The 12,549-nt window shown below is 38.1% G+C and overlaps 2 protein-coding genes across 3 annotated transcripts; one reads left to right on the forward strand and one right to left on the reverse strand.

The window, feature by feature from the left end:
- Positions 1-639: 639 nt before the first annotated feature.
- On the reverse strand, positions 640-4,748 carry LOC121383346 (von Hippel-Lindau disease tumor suppressor-like). Its single transcript, XM_041513323.1, has 3 exons — positions 4,663-4,748; positions 2,481-2,854; positions 640-2,107 (listed from the first exon to the last, which is right to left on the reverse strand). The coding sequence occupies exons 2-3, from the start codon at positions 2,815-2,817 to the stop codon at positions 1,965-1,967; spliced, it is 480 nt and encodes a 159-aa protein (XP_041369257.1). The 5' UTR covers positions 2,818-2,854; positions 4,663-4,748; the 3' UTR covers positions 640-1,964.
- A 2,093-nt stretch (positions 4,749-6,841) lies between these two features.
- On the forward strand, positions 6,842-12,112 carry LOC121383169 (sulfiredoxin-1-like). 2 transcript variants are annotated; one of them, XM_041513000.1, is made up of 2 exons: positions 6,842-7,244; positions 11,119-12,112. In XM_041513000.1, exons 1-2 carry the CDS (start codon positions 6,903-6,905, stop codon positions 11,326-11,328), a joined length of 552 nt encoding a protein of 183 aa, XP_041368934.1. In that variant the 5' UTR covers positions 6,842-6,902; the 3' UTR covers positions 11,329-12,112. The 2 variants fall into 2 exon arrangements, with proteins under 2 accessions (XP_041368934.1, XP_041368935.1); XM_041513001.1 differs by having other exon boundaries at positions 6,842-7,232.
- Positions 12,113-12,549: the final 437 nt, after the last annotated feature.

The following is a 12,549-nucleotide window of genomic DNA, read 5'->3' on the forward strand; positions in this document are numbered from 1 at the left end:
GCCATGGTTTGTGCTATCCTGCCTGTGGGAAGGCCAAATAAAAGATCCCTTGCTGCCTGTCGAAAAAAGAGTAGCCTATGTGGCGACAGCGGGTTTCCTCTTCAAAACAGTGTCAAAATGACCACATGTTTGACGTCCAATAGCCGATGATAAGATAAAAAAATCAATGTGCTCTAGTGGCGTCGTTAAATAAAACAAACTTTACTTTTTTGTTCCAACTGTTGTGTCCTGGTTGTATCCCCTCTCCAGATATCGTAAGACTTAGCAAAATTATTGGTTTTAAGGGTTTGTAACGTTTTGTATTGAGACACTTACTTGTCTGAACTTTCTTGTTACTGAAAATATTCACGAACTGTGAAGAAAAATCTCACAAATGAACAACAACAAATCGGATGTTGATTGCATGAGAAAACAAACCGAACCAAAATGATAACGGGTCACGTGATATACCAACGTCTGTGACATTGAAATGGAAATATTCCCTCTAAAAATAGATTAGACATTGTCTGCTCAACGTTTTTTTCTCAGATGTGCGTGCGATTTATGAAATACGAAAAATGCATTTTGTGGTATTACAAAAACCAGGATTACCAAAAAACACTTCAGGTGAATGGAAATGTATATTCTAAATAATAAACGGTAAGTAAAGTGCAATTTTATTTGTGAAAAAATGGGTTTAATAGCGAAAAACAACGCCGTAATGGTTAACAACTAGCCGTAACTAGGGTGTGTCCCTTTAATATACCGATGGAAAGAAATAAGGAATCACTTAAACAGTAATAGCAAAGAGTTACTTCAACTAAAACCCTAATCCATAGTCAGGAAATTTCACTGTGTTATTGCTATTATTATATTAACTATATTGATGTTTTGTCATAGGGTCTGCACATATATTACACTTAAGCACTTTTGAGGGTTCTAATTACAAGTGAACAATAGCACATTATTTGTATGTATATATATCTATATGTATATATTCTGGCAACTCCTCCATCTTTTAACTTCTTTTGAGGTCCAACTCCACATCCCAGTCCTTATCTGTCCAGCTATTTGAACCAAAACATTGCTCCTACTGGCACTTTCTACGAATTATGACTAAATTAAAAAATTTACTGTTTGAGGTGATCATTATTTTTTAAAAACGTTGTTGAGCTATTGATCCTCAACCGAACTTTGAAACAGAAGATTGCACATGTACATTCAGCACTGCAAATGGTATGCACAATGATTTCATCCATTCATCACTTTCATAAGTCTAATTTTGCATTTATCCCATTTTTCATTCACACCTTAACTTTAGGACATCATGTACACAGCCGTAACATGCTACACAAGATCAAAATCCTATTTGTTTTTGGCTTAACCACTAAATTATTTACACTGTAAGACCAAACAAACTAAAAAGTTAATCTGTATTAAGAATATACATACACATTACTATTTGCATAATTAAAACAATTATCTTTTTTAAAAATCTATTATTATTAATTTGCATTATAACATGAATGGGCCAGCTTAGCTGAAATATTTTCTGTTTTAAAAGGACTTTTAAAAAAAATTCAAGCTAGAAAACAGAATCAATGGCATGGTATTATCTTGTGTGGACCTAAATATATAAATGTGCTGAACGTCTTTAAATGCCATTTCAAAAATTCAAAGAAAAAATTTAATCTTTGAGGAAACACTACTAAAGAGTTGTTATTTTTCCTCAAAGATCCACTTCCACAGATTTTGTTCTCTTTGGAACAGTTTCTATTAAGAGTTCCTTCCCTTTGGAAAGTTTTGTTTAAGAATCACTCCCATTTGGAAATCGTCTTTTCCGTCTGACAAGTTACACCGAGGAGTTCCTTCTGTCTTCACCTTAGAAAGTGTCAGTAGAGTCAGAATCTCCTCTGAATAAATTTACTGAAAAGTTTTTCCTCTTCAAATGGTCAATCTTGCAATATTGTGTCTTCTTATATTTGCTAGCTGTCAGTGTTTGAACAGGCTGAATTAAAAGCATTTTTCAAATCTACCTTTAGCGATACTGGCAAGTCCAAAAGAGAAACTGAATTGTGATTGACAAAACTCCGAACAACTTGAATGCATCTCTGTTTCAAAGAATATACTGAAAAGATAAATGTAGAATTAGAAATAATTTAAGCAGTAACAAAAAAAAAGAACTAGTTATCATTTATTTATGTTATTAAATTCACTGCAAGACATTGTTTATAAATTAGTGGATTTTCACTATTTAAAAAATATCATTAATAGAAAAATTGGTCACAACTGTCTGCATTTACATTTTGAAAACGTCACTTGAAACCTAATAATTATACCTTTCTCACTCCCATAATTCCCCTTCCTCCAAATCATTACATAATTGTTGAATTGCTCAACAATAACAAAAAACAAAAAAATCCAAATGTCTGGTAATGCAAAATTTTAAACACAAGATAAGCAGCTATTTGATTTGCTGACGAGATACAAAACCCACAAACCTGGAATAGAAATATTGACAACCTTACGCTGTGGGGGCCAGCCATCAGACGACGACCACCCAACAGGTTCGTACACCTCACGAAGCTGTACCATTAATCTGTCTCCCGTGTCAGCATCTCGAAACACCCACGGGTGACCGACAAATGTGTTTGCATCTACAAACTGATGAGGCTGCAAAGTTCGGTACTTGACCCGAGCTCCTTCATAGTTCAGCCATATAATATCTACACGCCTCTTAGTGCAGTTAACAAATCGCACAAATGAATAAACAACTGATCGTCCAGATTTCATCCATTTCTGCCCATGGGCATCACTGGCATCAGCCACTGCTGTCATTTTCCACTTTTTTTCTAATTTATCTTCTCAGCAATACCTGGGAAATATAATTAAAGAACAAAATATTGTTAAAAGTGTAATTGTTGCACGCATTGTGTAAAATCATATGTTAGTCATTGTGCAAAATAAAATAAAAGTGGGCCATTAAAGTGGTCTTTTGCTGTCCCCTAGATACTAAAATAATTTAATGGCTAACTACAATGTCAAACAAATACACCTCACTTAGGCTGAAACAAATTTCTTTCCAGTGTGACCCATGCTTGTGATCTTTAAGTGAAATAGAAATTCATCAATGAGTGATCTGTCTATCATGGTACATATTACACGTGTATATTTTTAATATGGATTATAATGAAAACCTGGATCATCTACTAGGACTGAGCTATACAAACTGCTGACCTCAATACAAACTAGTGACTATTGCATTTTGCCGCCCTCCGCCATGCTTTATTTTTCTGCGCACTAATTTTCCAGCACCATACTATATTTTCCAGCACCTGTCTCTGCTATTTCCAAATGCACACTTTTTTCCACACATAAAAAACGCAAAAACAACGATCAGTCTGCACACTGGACATCAAAGGAAACAAGCTGCGGTGTGTACGAAAAAGCAGTTGATGAATCATTTACGACAGTTACCGTACAACGTAATTTAACAGCCTCTATTTGGTCCCATACCTGTATCCATTTGTATGTTTAATACAAACAAGAAAAGTTGTAATTTATTTGAGCAATGAAAACATTTTTATTTTTTACGGATTCAGCAATTCCGATTGAAAAAAACAAAAACTCACTTATTTGGCGCCAAATTTGTCACGTGATAAGAACGGTCATTCTGTCTTTTGTTTCCACTATCGTCCAATATTTTGTCCTCTATTGTAGATATAATTGGTTTAACTGATGATTTTTACTTTCTGTCATTTCCATCATTCTGTTTATTCAGCAGTTCTTTATAAAATATTATAAACTTTTCATTTTGGAGGGATAACACCGCTTATAAAAACAACGGTAGTGTTTAATGTTTATACTTAAAATAATTTATCTTGGGTGCCAAATAATATATACACCGTCTGTACAAAAACGAAACTACTTTTTATCAGCTGGCAATAATATTTTATCACAACAATCGATTCATTTTATGAAGATGGAAATAACAAAAAATGTATCCGACATTAGGGGATCACTTTACAAACATCTTTATTGTTTTTCGTATATCTTAAAATCATTATTAAAAATAATAATATTAAAACTTTGATCGGTTCAGCAAAAGCGGAACTGCCCGTGAATGTCAAGACGGATAACATCCCGGGTTCAATTAAAAAACGAGTCTGCTTGTATTTCGTATAAACTTTTTTACAGACAAAATAAGAAGTATGTTTTTCCACAAAGTCATCCAACACACAACAATATGGTAACCATCCTTTTCTTTTCTTCTTTTTTTTATTGTTTTTTTTTTTTTTTTGCGGGGGGGGGGGGGGTTGAAGGGTTTCAAGCCGCGCGGCCGCCCTACTTTAATTTTCACCCAGCGAGAACACTGCACCGTCTGTACAAAAACGAAACTACTTTTTATCAGCTGGGGATAATATATACAAAATGTCTGACATCCAACCAATAGCCGATTATTAATAAATCAATGTGTTCGTTAAACGCAAAACAAATTTCAGTCCAAAAAAACCCAACAGAACAGCTGAAAAAATGTTGCTCCAAAATCTCGGCATCCATTTCTCTTTGCATCCATTTACATGATATGCTATCTAATGCCAATCACTCAGTCATTACCAGTATACCAGCAAACACACATTTCTTCACTTTCAATGACAATAATGATGCAATAGTGGTACTTACGACGAAGTTACGTGACTCTTATCAGCATTTTGACAACGTCAACCATTTTGTGTTGCTTTCTCGTTCTAGTATTCTGCGACCAATCATATTGAAGTATTAAAGAAGATATCTGTATACTACTATCTATATATAAATTATGTTTTGCTGCTTGTTGTTTGGGTGGGTTTTGGTGAGATTATTTTTGGAGGGGGATTGGTGGGTGAGTTAGGGTTTATTTCTTCTTTTTTTGTGTCTTGTTTTGTTTTTCAACTATCCTACATAAAATTGTTTAAGGGTTTAAACAATGTGTGCAAAATTAACTCCACTGAGTCTACATAGTCCAGTTGCCAAAATTAATGCCAATTTGGGGCCGAAGGGTGCAACATTTAGTGCAGAGTTGTTCTCTGCGAATTTTAACTCTGTTGTGGGAAATTGAGAAATTTGTAAAATCCAAGATGGTGACCAAACAAAGAAATGGCCATAGCTTGCTTTTAACTTGACAGAGAACAGCAATTCTTGCATCTACCCCATGGTTTTTGGAGCCAAGGAAGACACTGGTTCCACCAAAATTGAGATCAATGCATGAGGACCCCTTACGGAATCAGAATCTGCAGATAACAAATATGCACAAAAGTTTGCATACCCATGTGGTAATTCCTTCAGACTAATAATATAACCTTTCAGTCATCGTTGACAAATTTTCCTATAAAATTTAATTATTTCTTTCTGTTAATAAATCAATCTGATTGAAATTAGCTCTACTGGTCTACTACCAGTAGATCTAACAGCATTGTGTGGACTCTCATGTCCAGGTGACATTTCATCTATAAATAACAATTTAAATATCGACCAATTACACTTCGCCTTTTATAGTGTTATTCGGGAGCATACAAATTCTAAAACTATCGGGCGAGACTATTTATGCAATAGGCGAACTTGTTGGTCTATTTCAGCATTGAGAAAAACATGGGGGGAAAGTGCAGTAATAAACTCTGGATTGTATACTAGTATAAACAGATTTTATGGCTATAACATCACGGATTTATTTTCGTCTTGAAACAAATTTTATATAAAATTTTATATTGAAATTAGTTTCCGGCATACTTCGTAATTCACCCGAATCATTTCGTATACCCTCGGCATAATTCCGAATGTTTTCAAATTCTTTTCAAATCACTGGCATGATTTTGCAAGTAAGGTTTTCATTGGTCGAATGAAAGATCAACTGGACATGAGCTCCAACGGGCTGCTGTTAGATCCACATGTAATAGTGGAGCTAATTTTAATTAGATTGTTAATAAATACAATTATTTGACTGAACGTTTATAAGCACATAGTTAAATGAATAATCTTTACTTTTAAAGACAAAATTTATAAATATTTGGTAAGCTGCTATTTAATTGTGCACCTTTGATAGAGCTCCTTATTTAGAACCACAGGGCTGTCGAGTCTGCCTAAATGTAGGCCTACTAGATTAAAATGTTACTGCACAAAGAAGAACTGTAGACTGTATATATACTGTCTCACCTTCCTGGGCGCTAATGTAAAGGAAAGGAAATGTTTTATTTAACGACGCACTCAACACATTTTGTTTACGGGTATATGGCGTCAGGTTAAGGACCACACAGATATTGATAGAGGAAACCCGCTGTCGCCACTTCATGGGCTACTCTTTTCGATTAGCAGCAAGGGATCTTTTATATGAACCATCCCACAGACAGGATAGTACATACCACGGCCTTTGTTACACCAGTTGTGGAGCACTGGCTGGAACAAGAAATAGCCCAATGGGTCCACCGACGGGGATCGATCCTAGATCGACCGCGCATCAAGCGAACGTTTTATCACTGGGCTACGTCCCGCCCTCTGGGCGCTAATGTCGAACCTATGGTTTGCTATTTATGACCAGGCTAGGCCTACTGCACCAGGTTTCCGGGTGTTGTTGTTTTTGTTGTGGGGTGTTTTTTTTTAAAAAGTTTCTTTCTTTATATATTTAGGCAAGAGAAATCAAAGAATGGCGTGTCACAGAGTACGTACCGAAGGGGACGTACTTGGACACACCAATAGCTCGTGCCCTGATTATTTTACTCCATATACTAGTACTGTAGACCTATTATTGAATTATGTAATATCTGGTTTGGAGTCTGTTAGAAACTAGTTTCCTTATAATTTCTAGTATTTACTTCCTGTTTACTTCCTGGTTTAGGTACGTGCTTTGTTTTACGAAGAAATATGACGAAATAACCAAGGGTTATGTGACTATGCCTGGTTGGTGCTGTTTGCGACATTTCCTGAAAACATGTATTTTGCGTCGGTGCCTACTGATTACTTTACTAGACATTGCTAAAGCACAAAATAGTCGAAGCTGCATGCGTTATAATATTGCAGCAGTTGCGATGTCTTCAAGTCCAAGCTCCAGAGATCGTCAAAGTTCAATAATGTATGACTCTGGGTCTAAACATCCAGAAGGCTATACAATTCACGCAGCGCACATCACCGAAGTCCACAACGTGCCATTACAAATTCTGATCCGGCCAATTCCGCCAGTGCTCGATGAACAGAAAGTACAGTCTTTGATGGAAACAATTCTGGTAGGCCTACAGGTAGTTTAATTTATACCTCATTTAAATTCCCACCAGTTCGCCCCGTCTTGAACACATGCGCTGCAAGTTGCACCAATAACTTGCTTGGATTAAAGTTTTACCTTACCCTTTCTAACAATTGCATAGGCCTTGGAAGGAAGGGAGGAAGGAAATGTTTTATTTAACGACGCACTCAACACATTTTATTTATGGTTATATGGCGTCGGACATATGGTTAAGGACCACATAGATAGTGAAAGCACAAACCCACTTCATGGGCTACTCTTTTTCGATAAGCAGCAAGGGATCGTTTATATGCACTATCCCACAGACAGGATAATACATACCACTGCCTTTGATATACCAGTCGTGGTGCACTGGCTGGAGCGAGAAATAGCCCAATGGGCCCACAGACGGGGATCGATCCCGGGCCAGATCGACCGCGCATCAAGCGAACGCTTTACCATTGGGCTACATCCCGCCCTAGGCCTTGGAAGATGCTGGCAACTGGACGAGTTGTTTAATTATATATTATTATTAATTTGATATTTATCTTTGGAGGGTGTGCATACTCTTCAGTTGGGTGTCGGAAGTATAGCTGCTGCCAACAACTAACAAAAACAATTTCTCTTATTATTTTATCAACGCAAGTTAGTTTAATGAAAATTGGACATTTACAAGACAATTTAAAAACCCCAACTAATCCAGTTTGCTTATTTTCATAGTAAAGCACAATGTGAATTTGTTACATATTTTGGTGAGAACATCATGTTATTGATGATCTCACACGACAATTTAGCACGTGTTATTAATTTAAAGACATACCATTGCCACAGCCATGCCATCCACTGATGAAATGTATTGCGTTGTGACGTATACGTTTACCTGAAAGTGATTGCTTATTGACGTATACGGTGTTGTGTTGGAGGTGAATTCTTTCTTTCTTTTTTCTTCTTTGTCTGTTTGTTTGCTGTTATTTATAAGACTCCCAAACATATAACCCAGAGACAATTTGTAAAAATTAGCGAATGGATAATTTAGCTACCGACAGCGCAAGCCCTGGATAAAGAAATCGTTTGTTAGGACATTATAAAGATCAAAGAGATGAATGTAAAGCCGCAGTCTTTCCCTTTTAATACACTGAGTATACTGAGGGAGGGGTACAACCCACAGTTTTAGTAACAGGTGTTATGCGATGGTTTTATAAAATGTAATACAATGTTAATAAAAGAATTGATTGGGGTAGGCGTGCACCCACACCCCCCCCCCCCCCCCCCCGCGGCTACGCCACTGTTTATAATTGGCAGGCTTTTGTTCCACACTTGCTGTCAGTATTGGTATCTATAATTTTGGAACAGTTGTAAGATTTGGTATGAAGCATATTCGCAAAATTACTGAAATAAATCAATGATTACAGACAATTATGCTTTTAATGACGTTTTAACACGCGCATAAATGTAATCATATGATCAAACCACTTCATTGGACCCATTCGTTGGTCGTTTTTTCCCCCGTCCCAACCAGTATATCAAAGGCCGTGGCATGTGCTGTCCTGTCTAGGGAAATTACTGTATGTTAATGGGAAAATTACAAGTAAAACCTTACCAAATGTTTGACATCCAATAGCCGATGATTAATAAATCAATGTGTTCTAGTGGTGTCATTAAACAAAACAAAGTTTTAAAATTTAACCAAACGTCGTTTTAGCACGTAGCCAGGCATACGCACGAGTGTATCATTAAAAATCGATAGGATTGTATCCCCAAAATTACCTCACGAAATTGCGCAAACTGTTGCATTTTTGGACTCCATCCTACGGGATGTTCACCACAAACACCTCCGCCCGCTACCGACACTGGTCGGACTGCTTGTGCTCTCTTGCACTTGCCAAGCGCAGACGGTAACACCTCCGCCCGCTACCGACACTGGTCGGACTGCTTGTGCTCTCTTGCACTTGCCAAGCGCAGACGGTCCCCTCTCCCACCCCCACCCCACCCCAACACCTTTCCTGTCCTGGACGAAGGAGCCGGCGTAAGTCAACACCTGCGCCCATTTTTCTATTAGTAGCAAGGGATCTTTTATATGCACAATCCCATAGACAGGATATCACATACCACAGCATTTGATATACCAGTCGTGGTGTACTGACTAGAACGCGAAATACCCCAAATGGGCCCACTGACGGGAATCGATCCTAGACTAACCGCGCATCTGGAGAATACTTTACCATTGGGCTACGTCCCACCCCCATGTATAATGGTGTAACAACCCCCCCCCCCCCCCCCCGCATATTAGACTGGTATTGGGAATTGGTTTTTCTTTTACATTTATTATAACCCTCACCAGTGTAATAATGTTTTGTAATGCCAAGACAACCCCCTCTTCTAAAATTATACCACCGCCAGCCCGATACACGAGAGAGAGAGAGAGAGAGAGAGATAGATAGAGAGAGAGAGAGAGAGAGAAGCAGGTGGGTTTTGACTTCCCCCGTCCACCCCTGTACACGTGCCTTCTTAACTGTTAAACGGCTCGCAAATTGTCTTTCAGTGGGGCGGGGTTTATAAGCTCAGTTGGTAAAGCGCTTGCCTGAGGTACTTGGGTCGTAGGTTCGAACCTCCTCGGTGGACCCACAGTTACCCCAAACAGGAAACCAGTTTCATATATTCATATATAATAACTAATTTTCAGTCTCACATTTATTAAAGGTTACTTTGTGGTAGGGGCATAACAAATGTCACATTTTGCGTTACATGCGCGTGTGCAGTGGGGTATTCGGGGGTCGACCCTCTGCTCAAGCATATTTTTCGATATATTTTCCAGGGAAGCATAACTCGACCTCCATATAAACAACGTTCGCCATCGGACTTGAGGCTGGTAGGCAATGGGGATTTTTTTTGCTACCAGTGCACCGCTAGGCTCAATGTGTCGGGCCACATACACAGAGTTTCATCCATTTGACGGGTGCCATTATGGGTGTGTCGAGTGTCCTCCAGCTCTCCCCTTTGGTCTCTGTGTTAGTGGGGGGGGGGGGGGGAGGCGGGATTTAGCTCAGTCGGTTGAGTGCTCGCTTGCGTCGCAGGATCGAATCACATCGGTGGATCCATTCTGCTGATTGGGTTTTTTCTCGTTCCAACCAATGCACCACAACTGGACAAAGTAAAGTTTGTTTTATTTACGCCACTAGAGCACATTGATTTTTTTTACCGTATCATCGACTATTGGACGTCAAACATATGGTCATTCTGACACTGTTTTTAGAGAAAACCCGCTGTCGCCACATATGCTACTCTTTTACGACAGGCAGCAAGGGATCTTTTATTTGCGCTTCCCACAGGCAGGATAGCACAAACCATGGCCTTTGTTGAACCAGTTATGGATCACTGGTCGGTGCAAGTGGTTTACACCTACCCATTGAGCCTTGCGGAGCACTCACTCAGGGTTTGGAGTCGGTATCTGTATTAAAAATCCCATGCCTCGACTGGGATCCGAACCCAGTACCTACCAGCCTGTAGACCGATGGCCTAACCACGACACGCCACCGAGGCCGGTGACAACTGGACAAAGGCCGTAGTATGTGCTTTCGTGTCTGTGGGAAAGTACATATAATAATCCCTTGCTTCATTAGGAAAAATGTAGCGGGTTTCCTCTGATGACTACGAGTCAGAATTACCAAATGTTTGACACCCAATAGCCGATGATTAATTAATCAATGTCCTCCAGTGGTGTCGTTAAACAAAACAAACTTTCTTTCTGTGTTAGTGGCGTTTAAAAAAAAAAAAATAATAATAATAATAATGTGCTCGCTCTGCAAAGATGCTTGCACACGCGATTGCGTACCGTGGACGTACTTGTTGAACGGCTTCCTAAATATGAATTTATTTTTTGTTTGTTTCAGGATCCGAATTCCCGAGATGACGTACCTCCCATTGACGTTTTGTGGATAACGGGTAGATTAGGAGGCGACTACTATTACTCATTTGGTGGTTGCCATCGTTACGAAGCTTACAAGCGACTGAAAATGGAAACAATTCCGTGCAAAATCTTTAAATCCACCGTTAGTGATCTGAAAACGTATTTGGGTGGTTCCACGCCAGATCTGTTGTAGTTTCCAATGGCGGCATGAACTGTTTTGTAACACAGAAGCGTTGATAACGGCATTTAGTATTTCAGTTACAGATCTGAGGGTGTAAGCTCTTCGTGGGTGTCCTACGGAAAGTGAACCCATGACTACAATGAATTCTTTGTAAATTTTCAGAAACAAACAGTTATTTAATATCTCTTGGTTGGTGTATGACAATAGAGAAATGAAAAAAAAAACCCTCAACCCCGACAAACAATTAGCCAAAAACTCATTTAGTGGGTATCTAAATTTGACACCCCGACATGTGCTGTTTTCTTACCCAAGTAAAATCCTGGATTGAACAGACCTACAGCGTTAATGATTTAAAAAAACCTTGTGTATCATATTGCTTTTATCAATGGTTAAAATGTAGCAAATGAATTTTTAAGCATGACTTGTGAAGTTTTAATCCACTAGCTCTATCGTAGGCGATTTTATTTTTTAATTCTAGAACCCATGATGTACATACAAAAGTAGGGCTTGTGGATTTTTATTCATGGCTAGTGGATTTACAAAATCCCTGATCCCATGGCTAGTGGAATTTTAAAAAATTATAGAAGCCCAGAATTGCAGATCCAGAACAGTACTGTACACAAACTGCTTTGAACTCGACGGCTTTGCAGAATGTTTTTTGTTTTTTACTTTCAGTGCATCAAACAAAAACAAAATCAGTAATTCAGTAGTATATATTATGGGCTTCCTTTTCAAATTATTGTTCATCAAAGTTTTAACATTTTACAAATTTATAATAATAAACATTATTAAAATATATTTTACTTTATTTTTTTTCATATGTATACACGACACCTATATATACTCCAGAATGCATTTAAAAGTAACCGAAGTTTCAATTTTGGTTCCGGTGAGCATGTCTCCGGAGACCCTAGCATTTTCGCCCTATTCGGAGAATCAGTTTACGTCAACTATTTTTGCTTTCTGAACTAAAATATTGGAGAAAACAAACTATGGCTTATAATTGTGTCTTTTCATACATTTTTCATGGGGTTTTTAAAAAACACATTCACACTAAAACAGAATTTCAGCGAATTGTGCATTTGGTTTAGTATGGCAGGGACCATACGTAGCCAAAAATAACCAAGGAAGAAGGAAGGAAATGTTTTATTTAACGACGCACTTAACACATTTTATTTACGGTTATATGGCGTCGGACATATGGTTAAGGACCACACAGATACTGAGGGAGGA

This window comes from Gigantopelta aegis, chromosome 10 (assembly GCF_016097555.1).
Source record: "Gigantopelta aegis isolate Gae_Host chromosome 10, Gae_host_genome, whole genome shotgun sequence".
In the NCBI taxonomy this organism is placed as follows: domain Eukaryota; kingdom Metazoa; phylum Mollusca; class Gastropoda; order Neomphalida; family Peltospiridae; genus Gigantopelta; species Gigantopelta aegis.

Bases quoted from the DNA above. Each gene is read 5' to 3' on its own strand.
- LOC121383346 (XM_041513323.1), bottom strand. From the start codon at position 2,817: ATGACAGCAGTGGCTGATGCCAGTGATGCCCATGGGCAGAAATGGATG. The intron at 2,108-2,480 runs GTTTGTGGGTTT...TTATCTTTTCAG, and splicing joins TGTCAATATTTCTATTCCAG to TATATTCTTTGAAACAGAGA.
- LOC121383169 (XM_041513000.1), top strand. From the start codon at position 6,903: ATGCCTGGTTGGTGCTGTTTGCGACATTTCCTGAAAACATGTATTTTG. The intron at 7,245-11,118 runs GTAGTTTAATTT...TGTTTGTTTCAG, and splicing joins CAATTCTGGTAGGCCTACAG to GATCCGAATTCCCGAGATGA.